This window comes from Oryctolagus cuniculus, chromosome 1, assembly GCF_964237555.1.
Source record: "Oryctolagus cuniculus chromosome 1, mOryCun1.1, whole genome shotgun sequence".
In the NCBI taxonomy this organism is placed as follows: Eukaryota; Metazoa; Chordata; class Mammalia; order Lagomorpha; family Leporidae; genus Oryctolagus; species Oryctolagus cuniculus.
The window spans coordinates 214,155,020-214,168,769 of record NC_091432.1 but is presented as its reverse complement, the minus strand read 5'-3'; the positions used below and the strand labels follow the sequence as shown (position 1 = coordinate 214,168,769).

Sequence of the window (13,750 nt, the reverse complement as noted above, 5' to 3'; positions counted from 1 at the left end):
GATTCTTTCTAGGGCAGTTTTGCCCTGTGCTCAAAATCCCTCAAAATCCTAGCACAACTATTTGTAGGAACAGATTTTTTATTCATATAAAATCCATAAATGTGAAGGAAGTGTTACACTGTAATAATTCAGAGCATTTTCCTGGAGGCCCGGATTCTTGCCGCCCTGCCTACATGTAGCGGAATCCAGGGCTTTGGAAGGGCACACCTCCAAGGGCGCCATTATAATCCACATGGATAGACATAGCCAAATGCAATTCATGCAGCTCCTCTAAATGTATACTCTTTAAAAAGATTCACTAGACTTTAGAAATGAATTGTGCAAAGGAACAGAAGCTCTCAATATTTATTGCATTGTAAAAATATTAATCTTAGATTATGTGTAAGAAAGAATCTTGTAAAATGTAAAGCACTACATGATATGTGTTGTAAATATGAAAATCATGTCTTAGATAGTCATCTAAGAAACTAATATTTAATAGAGAGAATGGAGAATTGTTTGTGTTTTACAAATTCCATACTGGTTGTGTTTGAATCTACTTCAGTCCAAAAATTGCATTGTCAGCTGATTAAAAATCTAATGTTAACACAGAATGATAACATTAGGAATCACACTTCCAGTAATAGCAGCTAATAACCACCACGAGGTTTCTGAAAAAGAGAAAGCACTTATTTTAACGGCAACAGAAAGAACATTTAAGAAATAATATTTGGTACATGTCCAGGAAGGAAACATCTCATTTAAAAAGAACCATAGCACTTTACCAAGACTTGTGAAACTTGTTCCAATCACAGATGTATTTCATCTTTTCAACTTTTGCTTGGTTTTGGATGAAGAACTTTCCCCCTTGGGAATCAAGGAAGTTGATTACACCTCTCCCACCAGAGTTGTGCAATCCCTTTAAATAGTTCGCCTGAAGTCTGTTTCCCATTATCATTATGAGTTTCACAATACATTTCCAAATGTACTTTTGGATATTTTTATCCAAAATGCTGTTCTCCAGTGTTGTAAACTCTTGATTATTATAAAGTTTTGGGAGAGTGATATTGTGAGATCCATTCCTTCTAGTATAATGTTATTTTTTAAAAATAAATTATAAGTTCTGTAGCCAAAATCTGACCACTCATTTGAAAGTTTTCTTTAAGTTGCTTTTTAGTATGTATTCTATTTCTAGAACCATCCAATGTTAGCTTTGGGAAGCTCACAAACATCATGAATTGTGACTTCTGTATTTTGTAGGAAATAAATAAAATAAAATACAGTCATTTGCCAGTGACCGTATAGTTTGTTAGAAGAGCCAAGACTGCAGCTCAGTTGTCTTCACTCCAAGGCTAATGTCCTTTAACATACTTCACTGGCTTCAGTCACCCACATCAAACCCACCTTCTACCTTCCAGCAGAAGCTGTTTCCTCCAGGTGACTTCTGGCTCACACAGTGGGACGGACAAATAATTGGGAGACTCCCTGAACTGACAAGAACATGTTGCTTGTCATATGAATCAGACAAGTGTGTGTCCCATACAGTGTGGTATTTGCCAGTGCTGAGGTAAAGATGACGAACTTTGTGAGCTTGGAAGAGAGCGCCAGGCTGAAGAGCCAGAAAGAGAGAGTGTCTGACGAAGTTAGAGAAGCCTCGAAGAACAAGGTAGAATCCGGAAGAATCTGGAGGGTCACCCACATGCAGGAAAGTATTTGCAAAGGCAGAAACTCAGAATTCTAATGCAATAAATGTGGTGGCACAAACTAGCTCAGTGATTCTGGATATTAGAATGTGCTAGCTCATTGATTGTGGAGCACATTAACCAGGGTATGGAATTCACTGGTGCAGGGTCACTCACAGAAGCAGGAAAGGAACAGACAGTCAAAGATGTCTTTATATTCCAGACTAAAAAGAGAGAGCCCTATCCTGCTGGTACAGTGATTTGATCGAATTTTTTTTTTTTGGTTGGTAGAAAGATTTGATTGATTTGAAATTTTAGAGAGAATGTGATTTGATTGGGTTGAAATTTTAGGTAGAACATGATTTGAAATTTTTGAAAATGTTCCAACAGCAACAATTAAGGTGCATTAAAGGGTAGAGATATGAGTAAAGGTGGAGGGACCAGCAAGGACAGCTTTGGAAAAACCCAGAAGAGAGATGACGACGTCGTATCTAAGACAGGGGTAACACTGAGGGAGAGGAGGGAAATGTGGAAGATTTTTAGGGAGGAAGCCCCAAAGAGTGTGCTTTTTTATTTATTTTTTATTTATTTTTATTTTTTATTTAGTAAATATAAATTTCCAAAGTACAGTTAATGGATTACAATGGCTCCCCCCCATAATTTCCCTCCCACTCACACCCCTCCCATCTCCCGCTCCCTCTCCCATTCCATTCACATCAAGATTCATTTTCAATTCTCTTTATATACAGAAGATCGATTTAGTATATATTAAGTAAAGATTTCATCAGTTTGCACCCACACAGAAACACAAATTGTAAAATACTGTTTCAGTACTAGTTATAGCATTACTTCACATTGGACAACACATTAAGGACAGATCCCACATGAGGAGTAAGTACACAGTGACTCCTGTTGTTGACTTAACAATTTGACACTCTTGTTGATGGCATCAGTAATCTCCCTAGGCTCTAGTCATGAGTTGCCAAGGATATGGAAGCCTTTTGCGTTTGCCGACTTCGATCTTATTTCGACAGGGTCATAGTCAAAGTGGAAGTTCTCTCCTCCCTTCAGAAAAAGGTACCTCCTTCTTTGATGGAGTGTGCTTTTCTTTCTGATGTTGAAGGAAATGCCAGAAGGAGAAAGGAGAGTGATCTCCAAGGGCAGACAGCCACAACCATGAAGTGAAATTTGGAAATCAAGACGATACCTCTCTTTTTATATGACGTTTAGTAAGTTTTAATTGATTTTACCCAAGTAATACCTATAAGTTGGAGCAAAACTAGAGAGGCAGGCACAGCAATTGAGATGCTGCTTAGGGGCCAGTGCTGTGGCACAGTAGGTTAAAGTGCCACCTGCAGCACTGGCATCCCACATGAGTACCACATCAAGTCCTGGCTGTTCCACTTCTGGTCCAGCTCCCTGCTTCTGCAATAACTGATACAGCTGGTTCTATTTCTCTCACCTTAGTTTATGCTGTTTTTGTTTTAATTCCCACTTGCTGTTCTTTTCCATGATATTTATCATTTAGGTTCTTTGTTACTTCATTTCCTCCACTGATGTGAAGATTATACATTTTTCTCTCTCTTCGTAGTTATATATTTTTTAAAAAGATTTATTTATTTATTTGAAAGTCAAAGTTGGAGAGAGGGAAAGACATAAGAGAGAGAAAGAGAGAGAGAGAGAGAGAGAGAGATCTTCCATCCTCTGATTCACTCCCCAGATGGCTGCAATGGTTGAAGCTGGGCCAATATGAAGTCAGGAGCCAGGAGTTTCATCTGAGTCTCCCACTGGGATGGCAAGGGCCCAGGTACCTAGGCCATCTTTTGTTGCTTTACCCAGGCCTTTAGCAGAGAGCTAGATCATTAGTGGAGCAGCCAGAATTCAAACCAACGCCCATGTGGGCTGCCTGCCCCACACATGGCAGTTATGTGTTTGTAATGTAGAACTTGAACCTGTATTTTTTTCACTTTGATCATATTGGTGAATATGAATAGAAATGAGAAATTTACGTTCTTACTACCCAGTTTCTCATCTATTTCAAACATTCTTAATATTATACAATGATTATTTTCTTGCTTTAATGTGCAACAAATTTTATAATTTTCATTGTAAAATGGGGCTTTATGCAAATTTTACATTTGTTTTCATTATTATAATATTTTATCATTACATTAAGCAATTTACTCAGTCCCACAAGTTCGTTTATCTCAAGCAATTTAATACTATTTTTTATTCTTTGTTTTTATTTTATTCTCAGTCAGTGAAATACATTTTTATTCCTAAACTCATGTGCATCTTCAAATTTCTTTCTTTTCTCTCTTACTTACCAACAGTTCACAAATACAGAATTTGTGGTTTAGAAATTTTTTTCACGTAACCATATATCTCATTCCATTCTTTTTATTTGCATTTGTTTTTCTACAGAAGAAATGAAGCATCAATTTGATTTTCTCATGTATGACTATCTTCTTTTCTTTTCTATAATTTTGTAGTATTTTCCTTGTAGTATTTTTCCTTTATCCTTGGTGTGAGCTTTTATTAAGTTTGCCTGAGATTTGAGTATTTTTGTGATAAAGTTTCAAGTAAGGAGCATGTTATTTTATTATTAACTTAACTCTGTTTCCAGATTTACTCAGTTCCATTGTTCTGGAACTATCTGACTTCTTTCTATTGCCACAAATCACATTTTTAATTTTAATTAAAAGTTATAATTCAGAGTTTCTTTTTCTATTTTTGCATTTAACTCAATCATGTTCTACAGCTGCTGACTTCTGTTTAAGAGATGATCTTCTTACATCTCTATGGGGATGCTGAGAAAATACTCACTGAATTATTTAAACAAAGAAATATTTGGGAATAGAAACACTTCAATACTCACTGATACAGTATTTCAGAGTAATGTTCCTTTTTATGCTAAGTGTTTTTTCACAAGTCTCTTATTTGTAAAGTGGTTTTCTCATTCTTAATAGTCACAAGTATATCTAGGTCTACAGTTTCTCACTGTGTGTATCAGTTTTTAAAGCAAGAATTTTTAGAAGCATGATTAGTTTTTCTAATAATTATACTTTATATCTTATCTCTGAATATAGCATTTTTATATTTTTAGGAAGTTATAATGGTTTAGCTTCAGCTCTAACATCCAGGAGATCTGGTTGTGAGACACAGACCTGCACTGGTGAAGAACATCACCTGTGCTTCGCAGCTGTCTGGGTTCAAATCCCAGCTCTACTACTTACTGCTTAATGCTGCCAAGCTATTTACACACTTAATGCCTTAATTTTCTCACCTATAAAATAGGATTAATAATATTGCCACTTCATAGGGTATTTAAGAGATTAAAAAGAAAATACTTATAAAATACAGAGAATCATCCTTGGGACATAGTTTCTACTACATATATAATTGTGAAATCGGAGATGACCCCCTAAAATTTATACAAAAATGTGGCTCCTTAAAGTTCCCCAGAAGCACCATCTGGGGTGCCACATATGCTACCGGAATTTGGGGTGCCATATGATATGACCATATACTTATTAATAAGTCCCCAATATTAATAAGCCCAAGAGGGTTCTTGCCTAATATTTAGAGAAGAATTCTAAATACTGGCACAGATAAACGAGGCAGCATGTTACATTTTAAGCCTTTATTTAGTGAGAAAGATGCAGAGAAGAGTGAGAGCTTTATCTAAGAGAGAGAGGTAAATCTGGGTTCATACAGAGCACCAGGAACCAGCCACGTGGAGGAGCATCTAGGCCTGGAAGCCTAGGCCACGTGTCCTGGAGGCGCCCGACTAGAGCAAGCCCACTCCTGGCAAGAGGCCAGGGAAGAAGAGAAGGGCCAGGACAACCATGTCCCAGGCTTTTAACCCACTTCCAAAGAGGAGTGGTTAATTAACCTGATTGGCTGGTGGGCACCCAGGTGTGGCCAGGTAGGGGGATAAGGTCACACAGGGGCGAGGTGAAGGTATCAGGTAGGGCGTGAGGTCACGCAGGGGCGTGGCGAAGGCGTGGCCTTCCAGCTCACAAACCTAATCCATTTTAACCTGTATGCCTGCCTACTTCAATTGCTTCGAAATTCTAGCTGTGCCTCCACAAACTGGGTAACTTTCATCAAAGTCATCAAATCTCTCCAAGCCTCCATATGCTCCTCTTTAAAATGGATATAATAATGCTTACTAGCAAGATTAATGTGTGTTAATGTTAATAACTTAATACTACTTAGTAATACGCTGAGGTTTAGATTGGCTAATTTATGTAAAATATCACCACAGAAGTCAGACATTCCTTGGTCGCCACTCTTTTGAATAATCACCTGCATGCTGGAACCGTGCTACATTTGGTTACCTTAACTGAGCACTGCAAGTTCCTTTATTCCACAATTTATCTATCATTGAATTTCTTAATTCTAAGTCACTTTATAGATGCATAACTCCAGAGGGATGAAGGTACAAATTCAAATCCACATTGTCTATGCAGAGAGGGGATTCGAAGCAAGGTCAATTAGATTTCATATTTAATATTCTATTATTTTTTCTATGAGCCTCAGAGGGGCACCGTCTTTAATTCTTTTTTCTTCAAAGAATCCATTTCCCATCAGTTGTGCTATTCCCCTTAAGCCCTTCACTTTCTCCTTGTCCTTTCCAAGTGCTTTGAAGAGAAGCAGTGAGCCCAGTGCCTTTTGCATATCCCCAGTTACTCTCTGCTGGGAGAGGGCTGTGCAGTCTGTGGCGCAGGCGGAGCTGCATTGGACGAAAGAGAAAATAGAGGGCATCCTAATTATCAAGATTTTGTTATCCTTTCCTTTCTGTAGCAAGGTATTTTGAGGTCAGATCAAATCGACTTTTCAAAGTCCTTACTTTAATATTACTATCGTGGCCACCCACACCGTGTTAGCAGGTCCTAAGATGAACATTTCTTTGAACATGGGCACGCTTTGAGTAACCCAGAGAATATGTGTATGCACATATTCACATACACACCTGTACCTTTCAGGTTGGAGAAGGGACTTTAATGGAAACTCTGTCTGGAACCCTGCTACTTAGCCTAAGTGTTGTCCTGACCGTTTTCTGAAATTTTTTTCTTTTCCCCTTAAATAAAGATTGCACCAAAGCGAGAGTAAGGCTTCATCATGGTTTGAAAAAAAAAATTTCTGTTATGTGTTCAAGATCATTAATTACTTCTAGTACTTTTTTTTTAATTTACAAAGATTTATTAGAGTCAAAGACCTCCAGCCAGAGCAGCATGGAGGGGGGCTTCCAAGAGAGGGAAAAACCCAAAAGGCCCCTTAGCATTCAGGTTTTAAGTAGAAGTTTGAAGGAAAAAAACTTGACAAACAGATTGGCATTCAGTTACCAGACAGGGACAAAACCCAGAGGGCCTGATTTTCAATGCTCCATCCTGTCTGGCCTGCTCAAAATAAAACAACAGACCATGCAGAAGGGTGGGATAGGTAACTAGTTTTCACAATAAACTCAGAAACTTAGCTCAGGAACAGCTCCTTGCTATTCTCATGATAAATGTGGAGATTCTAAAGGAAGGAGGGTGGCCTGTTTGTTCTTGCTAAAGATAACATTTTGGGGGAAGGAAGCAAATATTTTACACCCAAAATTCCATGGGGACCACCCTAGTACCTTAATGTATGTTGTTTGAGTTTTCCCATGAATCAGCCCAAACATATCATGCTGTGTTATGTTGTGTTTCAGACTCATTGTGGAACTTAAGAGACTTCTTCATAACCTGCAAATAACAAACAAAGTCAGGCTTTGAAACAAAATCTTGTTTCTCTCCTTGTTTGAGTTATGTTATTATTTCTATGCAAAGCTGGTGCTTTGCTCCCCTGCCCCCCAGTTAATTTCAGATACTTTACTCACTTTCAATTACATGTGCCACATAAAATGGGCTTCTCTGACTTCCTGTCTTCAGCTTGCCCATCGGGGACCTACAAACCGGAAGGTTCTCCAGGAGGAATCAGCACGTGCATTCCATGTCCTGATGAAAACCACACCTCTCCACCTGGCAGTACGTCCCCCGAGGACTGTGTCTGCAGGGAGGGATTCCGGGCATCCGGCCAGACCTGCGAGGGTAAGTAAGGAAGTGAAGAAGCTGATCTCTCGGAGAGAAACGGTGCTGGTGCTGGCATCCAACTCATTGAGGATAAGCTGTGAAACCCCTTTCTGCAGTCATATTTGGGTGACAGGAATGCTTATTTTTTTATAATGTGTTTTTTAAAGATTTATTTATTTATTTGAAAGCCAGAGTTACACAGAGAGAGAGGGAGAGGCAGAGAGAGAGGTCTTGCATCCACTGGTTCACTTCTCAATTGGCTGCATCGGCTGGAGCTGTGCAGATTCGAAGCCAGGAGCTTCTTCTGGATCTCCCACATGGGTGCAGGGGCCTAAGGACTTGGGCCAGCTTCTACTGCTATCCCACGCCATAGCAAAGAAATGGATCAGAAGTGGAGCAGCCAGGACTCAAACCGGCGTCCATATGGGATGCCAGTGCCCATATGGGATGACGGCACCCATATGGCAGTGGCTTTACCCACTATGCCACAGCATTGGCCCGGGAATGCTTGTTTTTATTTCATACATTTTGTATACTGAACATTTCCATATCTTGCTCCAGAAAAGAAGGGGACTGAGATCGTGGGAGTAAGGTAACTATGAAATCAGAAAGACTTAGTACTTGGGGGAAAGAATTCTAAAGTTGAAGAAGAGAGCAACAATTTTACAACAAAGTTGAATAACAAAAGAGTTAATGAGCTAATCTCAATCCTGGTGGTAGCCTAATTCATTTAAAATTATCCTTTCATAAGTAAAGTGTCTCATTATTATATCAAAAATGAAAGATCTAAATAGGAGCAGGCATTCGCTGTAAAGGTTAAATTGCCTCTTGAAATGGCTCAGTCTCATATAGAGTGCCTGGGTTGAGTTCCAGCTCCTCTGCTTCCTATCCAGCTTCCTGTTAGTGTTAACCTTTGGAGGCAGCAAATGATGGCTCAAGTACCTGGGTCCCTACCACCCATCTGGGAGACCTGGTTTGAATTTCAGGATTTTGGTTTTGGCTTGACCCAACCTCAGCTGTTATGAGTATTTGGGGAGTGAACCAGCAGATGAAGATTTCCCCAGCAGATATAAGATCTCCACCTGTCTCTGTCTCTGCCTTTCAAATAAGTAAATAAATTTAAAAATATTTAAATAGCATATTCCATGTACAAGAAGCTGTGGGTCCTGGGGTCTGCAGCAAAAATACTTTGCTAATCTTATTTGATCTTTATTTTTGTGTCATCTCAATTACAAGGGAAAATAATGACAAGTAAAAGTCAATGTATTAGTTCATTGTCCATTACATAATGAAATACCTGAGAATGGATAATTTTAAAAAGAAAGGGATTTCTTTAGCTAATAGTCCTGGAGGTTTAAGGGCACAGTACTGCCATCAACTTAGATCTGGTGAAGCCCTCATGGCAAATGGTCTCATAGCAGTAGGAGCAATTGTAGGGGGGAGATCGCGTCACCAGACAGGCAGCCCGAGAGGCTGGGGAGTGGCTTGTTCTGTTATTACAGCCCTCTCAGGAGAACTACCTGAGATTCCATAAGAACTGAGTGATACCCTCTGGGGTCGATGCCCCAGTGACTTAACCAACCTTGCACTGAGCCCCACCACTTCAAGCTCCCTCCGCTTCTACAAGACCGCACTGAGCACTGAGCCCCCAAATAAGAACCTCTGTGAGACAGTCTCCAACCATACCCAACCACAGTCGTCAAGATGAGAAAATGTCGTGCCCACAGAGATATCCCAATAATATGTTTTAAAGCTGAAAAATAATACTCAGACTCCATTTAAAATATAACTGGGAATAAATACCTAAGGAATGTTAGATAAAAGTTCTTCTTCCAAAAACTCACAAATTCAGAAGTAGTAAATGGAAATGCAATGGGGAAGTGAAAGCTTTGTCTAAAATGCTCCCTTAAGCACACCAAAGGCTAACTATGCTTTTTGATTTTATTTCTATAAATGTTAGTTGTCCACTGCCCTGCCCTGAAACCTCCTGAAAATGGTTACTTTATCCAAAACACTTGCAACAACCACTTCAATGCAGCCTGTGGGGTCCGCTGTCACCCTGGATTTGACCTCGTGGGAAGCAGCATCCTCCTTTGTCTACCCAATGGTTTGTGGTCCGGTTCAGAGAGCTCCTGCAGAGGTATGCAGACTGCCAATTCACATTGTTTACTGTCTTGCTTGATCTCCTTGATTTAAGCATTAATGGACCAGTCAGTTCCTTGTTTCTTTTTTTATTTCATAGACTACAGACCACACAAAAGGAAAAAATTATAGGGAGCTTCATGTCAGGACTACTAAGTTGTTTGACCACATCATCATAAACTATGCCCTTTGTGTTCCTTTTATGAATAAGCAAAGGAAAGGATTGCCTGAGAAGTAAATGCATAGGTTACCCAAACCTCAGATTTCAAGTAGCCAAGACAGGGTGCCAAGTTTTGGAATAGTTACTGTGAGGAGGTTGATTCTAGCTGTAATTGATTGTAGGACATAGGGGACCAAATGAGTATGCTGCATCAGGAAATGTGAACCAACATGTGCTCTGCAGCCTTTACTTAGGGTAGATCACATGCTGTATAATGTGGAGAACTGGCTATGGTGAGCTACCAGGGACGCTAGTCAGGCCGGTAGCAAAGGGAGACATACCACAGGTAGAACCTGAGGTTTCTACATCAAACGTAGAGAAACAGTGAGCAGTATGGTACTCAGCTCACTTCCACCTGCCATCTCCAGGACCCATTTTCCTACTTCTTGTACTGTAGCACAGCCAACTTTGTAAGGTTTTTCAAGGCTTCACAGACAAAGTAGAAAGAGAAGTCTCTCTAAGAAAAGGTAAGAGCAGAGCAAGCCAAGGACTTGAAGATCCCCACCAGAATTCCTGCCCCTGATGCTTCTTCATACTGTATCCAAGAGTTGAGGCCAACATAGTGATTCTAAAAAAAGTATTTATTGATTTTCTGAAGTTCAAACTTAATTTGGTATACTGGTTGGTTGGTTAGTTGGTTGGTTTTTACAATCTTTTCCCTACTACTTTCCCTTAGCATCCTTTGATAATGCAATAGCTAAGGATTTTGGCTCCTTTGAGATTCCACAAAACACAGAGCCTACTGGTAAGAAATTCTGTCCTCTGGTCCTCTCATGGCTCCCATTCTTATAAGGAAAGCCCACCTAGTCACCAATCCAAGATCACCGTGAAGGCCAGAAGACATCCATTGTATTTTTCAACTGCTGATACTGACCTCATCTGTAAATATGAATTTGCCTAAAGCAGGTCCTAATCCAGTTTCTTATCTACAAAAAGTCAAGGAAATAATGGAGAGGACCAGAAGATTAAGTAAAGAACACAAGATAGAAAACAGTAAGGAAAAAAAAAAATTAGAATCACTGAGATTCAAAGGCAAGTACATTGCTAAAATAGAACCAGGATTCCAAGAGATGAGAGAAATCTAAGAGCAAAAGGATTTCTTAGAGGAAAAAAAAACAAGACTAGTGATATAATAAACACAGTGTTTAAAGCCAAATCAATAAATAAGGAAACTAACTTAAGAAATTCCTGTGAAAGTGGAGTAAAATGTAAAAGACAAAAGAGGGAAGAATAAAGTGATGTGAGAGTAATCCTAGAACACACACCCTCTCATACTGGAAATCAGAATGCAGTGAAGCAGAGGATCAAAGAATGTGTCTCCATGCTGAACTATTGAAAATAAATATGCACAACCCAAATTATTCCTATCCAGTATAAAAATCACTTAGTGAGTGCCAGAAAAAAAGTTATCAAAAACAAATCCATGTCTGGAAACTATCTCAGTGAAATTTTGGAGTGCCCTGGAAAAACAGAAAATGAAGTTTGTCTCATGGTTAGAAATAACAGTACCTACGAAGAGAATCAGACTAGCTTTGGGCCGTGTGTTAGTCATTCTAAATGTTGGAAGATAAGAGTATGTTTCTAGGATTCTGATGGGAAAGAATCAGTTCCTAGAATTTTTAATCTTAGACAAACTTCTGTTTATGAGTCAAGGCAAAGGAAAAGCATTTTCAGTCTTGCAGTCTCAAGTGCTAAAAAGCCAGGAACGATTGCTGAAAAAACTAATTGTAGAAGACCTATAAAATAATATGTCTGTGAAATAAGCAGTAAGAAGTTCTGTGTAAAATCTCCACCTCTTCTGCCAAATGCCTCATAGGAGGGTTGTAGTTTCAGCTTTCCACCCAGTAGGTTCCAAAGAAGAATGAGAAGTGCAAGGTAGACTCCCCCTTTAGGATGAGGCCCTGCCCGGACCTCCATCCTCCACAATCCTTACCTAAGCCTTGCGTCATACACTAACAGGACAAGAGATGGCCGTGCCTCTCAGGATGTTATCTCTTTGCAAACTGTTTGCACAGCCTTGATTGTCCCCTGCCCTGGCTTTGATGTTGTGAGTTTTGTGTAAATAATCTGTTTACAATAACAGTCTGTGGCATCCTGTTAAAATAGCAGAAAGTAGACTAATACCCTTACTTTTATTGTTAATTAACCTATCACCTTCGCTAGACTATAAATTCCTTGTGAACACGCAATGTGTCTTTTCCCCTCTCAATCTTTAATCATGCTTCTGGTGAATAAAGAAAGATTGGAATTTAACAAATTCACACATTGATTAATATATTCATTGATGAACATTGATAAGTATCGACACAGATGGCCTGTTTCTATCACTTCCCATTCAAGAGCATCCTTGTTCTCTTTTGCTTAATTCCAATTTAATTGCTACTCTAATGTAAATCATTTTAATCAGAGTAAAAGAAATGCTAGAGGGCCTTAGATCTTCCTAAAAATCCCTTCAGCTTCACCACCAAAGCTACTACCTAACTTATTGGTACACCAAGTTGTCCTGGATGAAGAAACTCAGGCCTGTCCACCATGTCTCATCAACACTACTTAACAGATTTAGTTACCTGAGATGTTGTTCTATGAAACGTAGGAGTATGCCAAATTTCACTAAATTTAAAATACACTTTTTCGCATTTTAACATCTCGAAAATTGAGATGAACCCTCCAACCAGTGGCAGTAAATCCTTTACTGGTTTTTATAGTGCATAAAGCAATGGTGTACCTCACAATCAGAGTATCAGGGATTCAGTGAAATGATACTTGGGCGTGGATCTACTTCTGCTTCAGGGTGAGTAACATGAAAAAAGTCATAGTTTTTATAGCTCAAATATAAATCAAATTACAATGCAAAGAATATTTTAATTATGTCTTTCTTTTCTTGAAAATCTAAGACTGAGGTAGAAATGAAGATCGGTTAAAACGTGAAGCCTTTTTACACATTTCCTCTTATATCACTAATGCTCCTGTGTATATTGAATAACAAATAATTGGTAATCTTGATTCCTGTTCCTCCTGGGCACTCTTCATAACGCACATATAGTCATTTCCAATTTTGTCTGAATCTTGCATTTCTTTCTAAACAAGTAAGGATTCGTTTGTGGTTTTTCAGTGTTAACTAGCTAAATCACCATATCACAATCATTAAATTTTGTGGTATTTTTTTCTAACAAAAAATTTCAAGAAATGAAAACCCTACATTTAACATCAGATTTACATTATATTCAGTAGTAAATGCTATCAGAATTTGGAGACTGACCAGAAACATTTTTATGATTAGCTTTTAATATGAAAACCACAGCAGGCTCCTATGTTCTTATGCTGTCTGCTACATGATGATGTTTTGTCAAAAGACTTAAGTTTCTGTTTTCTAAAAAGACTAAATAAATATATACAGATTGATTCAACATGAATCTAATAAACATTGCAGGATTTTTCAGCTTGTTGAAATAAAAAAATTATATATCTAGCAAATAAACAAGTGTGTTCATTTTAAAAATTGTAATAAATGATCATTCTTGAGTGAAAAAGAATGTTGGAGGAATAAATAGACGTTCTTATAGTGCTTTGTTTTCCCTAAGGAGCAATAAAAGTTTATTAAAACCAACATTTCAGAAACAAGATAATAGTCTCATCTATTGTCAGTTCTCTTGAGAAATACTGCA

The 13,750-nt window shown here is 38.6% G+C and overlaps 1 protein-coding gene across 1 annotated transcript in view; it reads left to right on the top strand.

Annotated features, from left to right (window-relative positions):
- The window catches only part of SVEP1 (sushi, von Willebrand factor type A, EGF and pentraxin domain containing 1), a 212,757-nt gene that overhangs the window by 67,908 nt on the left and 131,099 nt on the right, over positions 1–13,750 (top strand). Inside the window, exons 4-5 of the mRNA XM_002708072.5 lie at positions 7,583–7,741; positions 9,684–9,863. Coding sequence (XP_002708118.3) covers positions 7,583–7,741; positions 9,684–9,863 — 339 coding nt within the window. The remainder of the gene's footprint in view (positions 1–7,582; positions 7,742–9,683; positions 9,864–13,750) is intronic.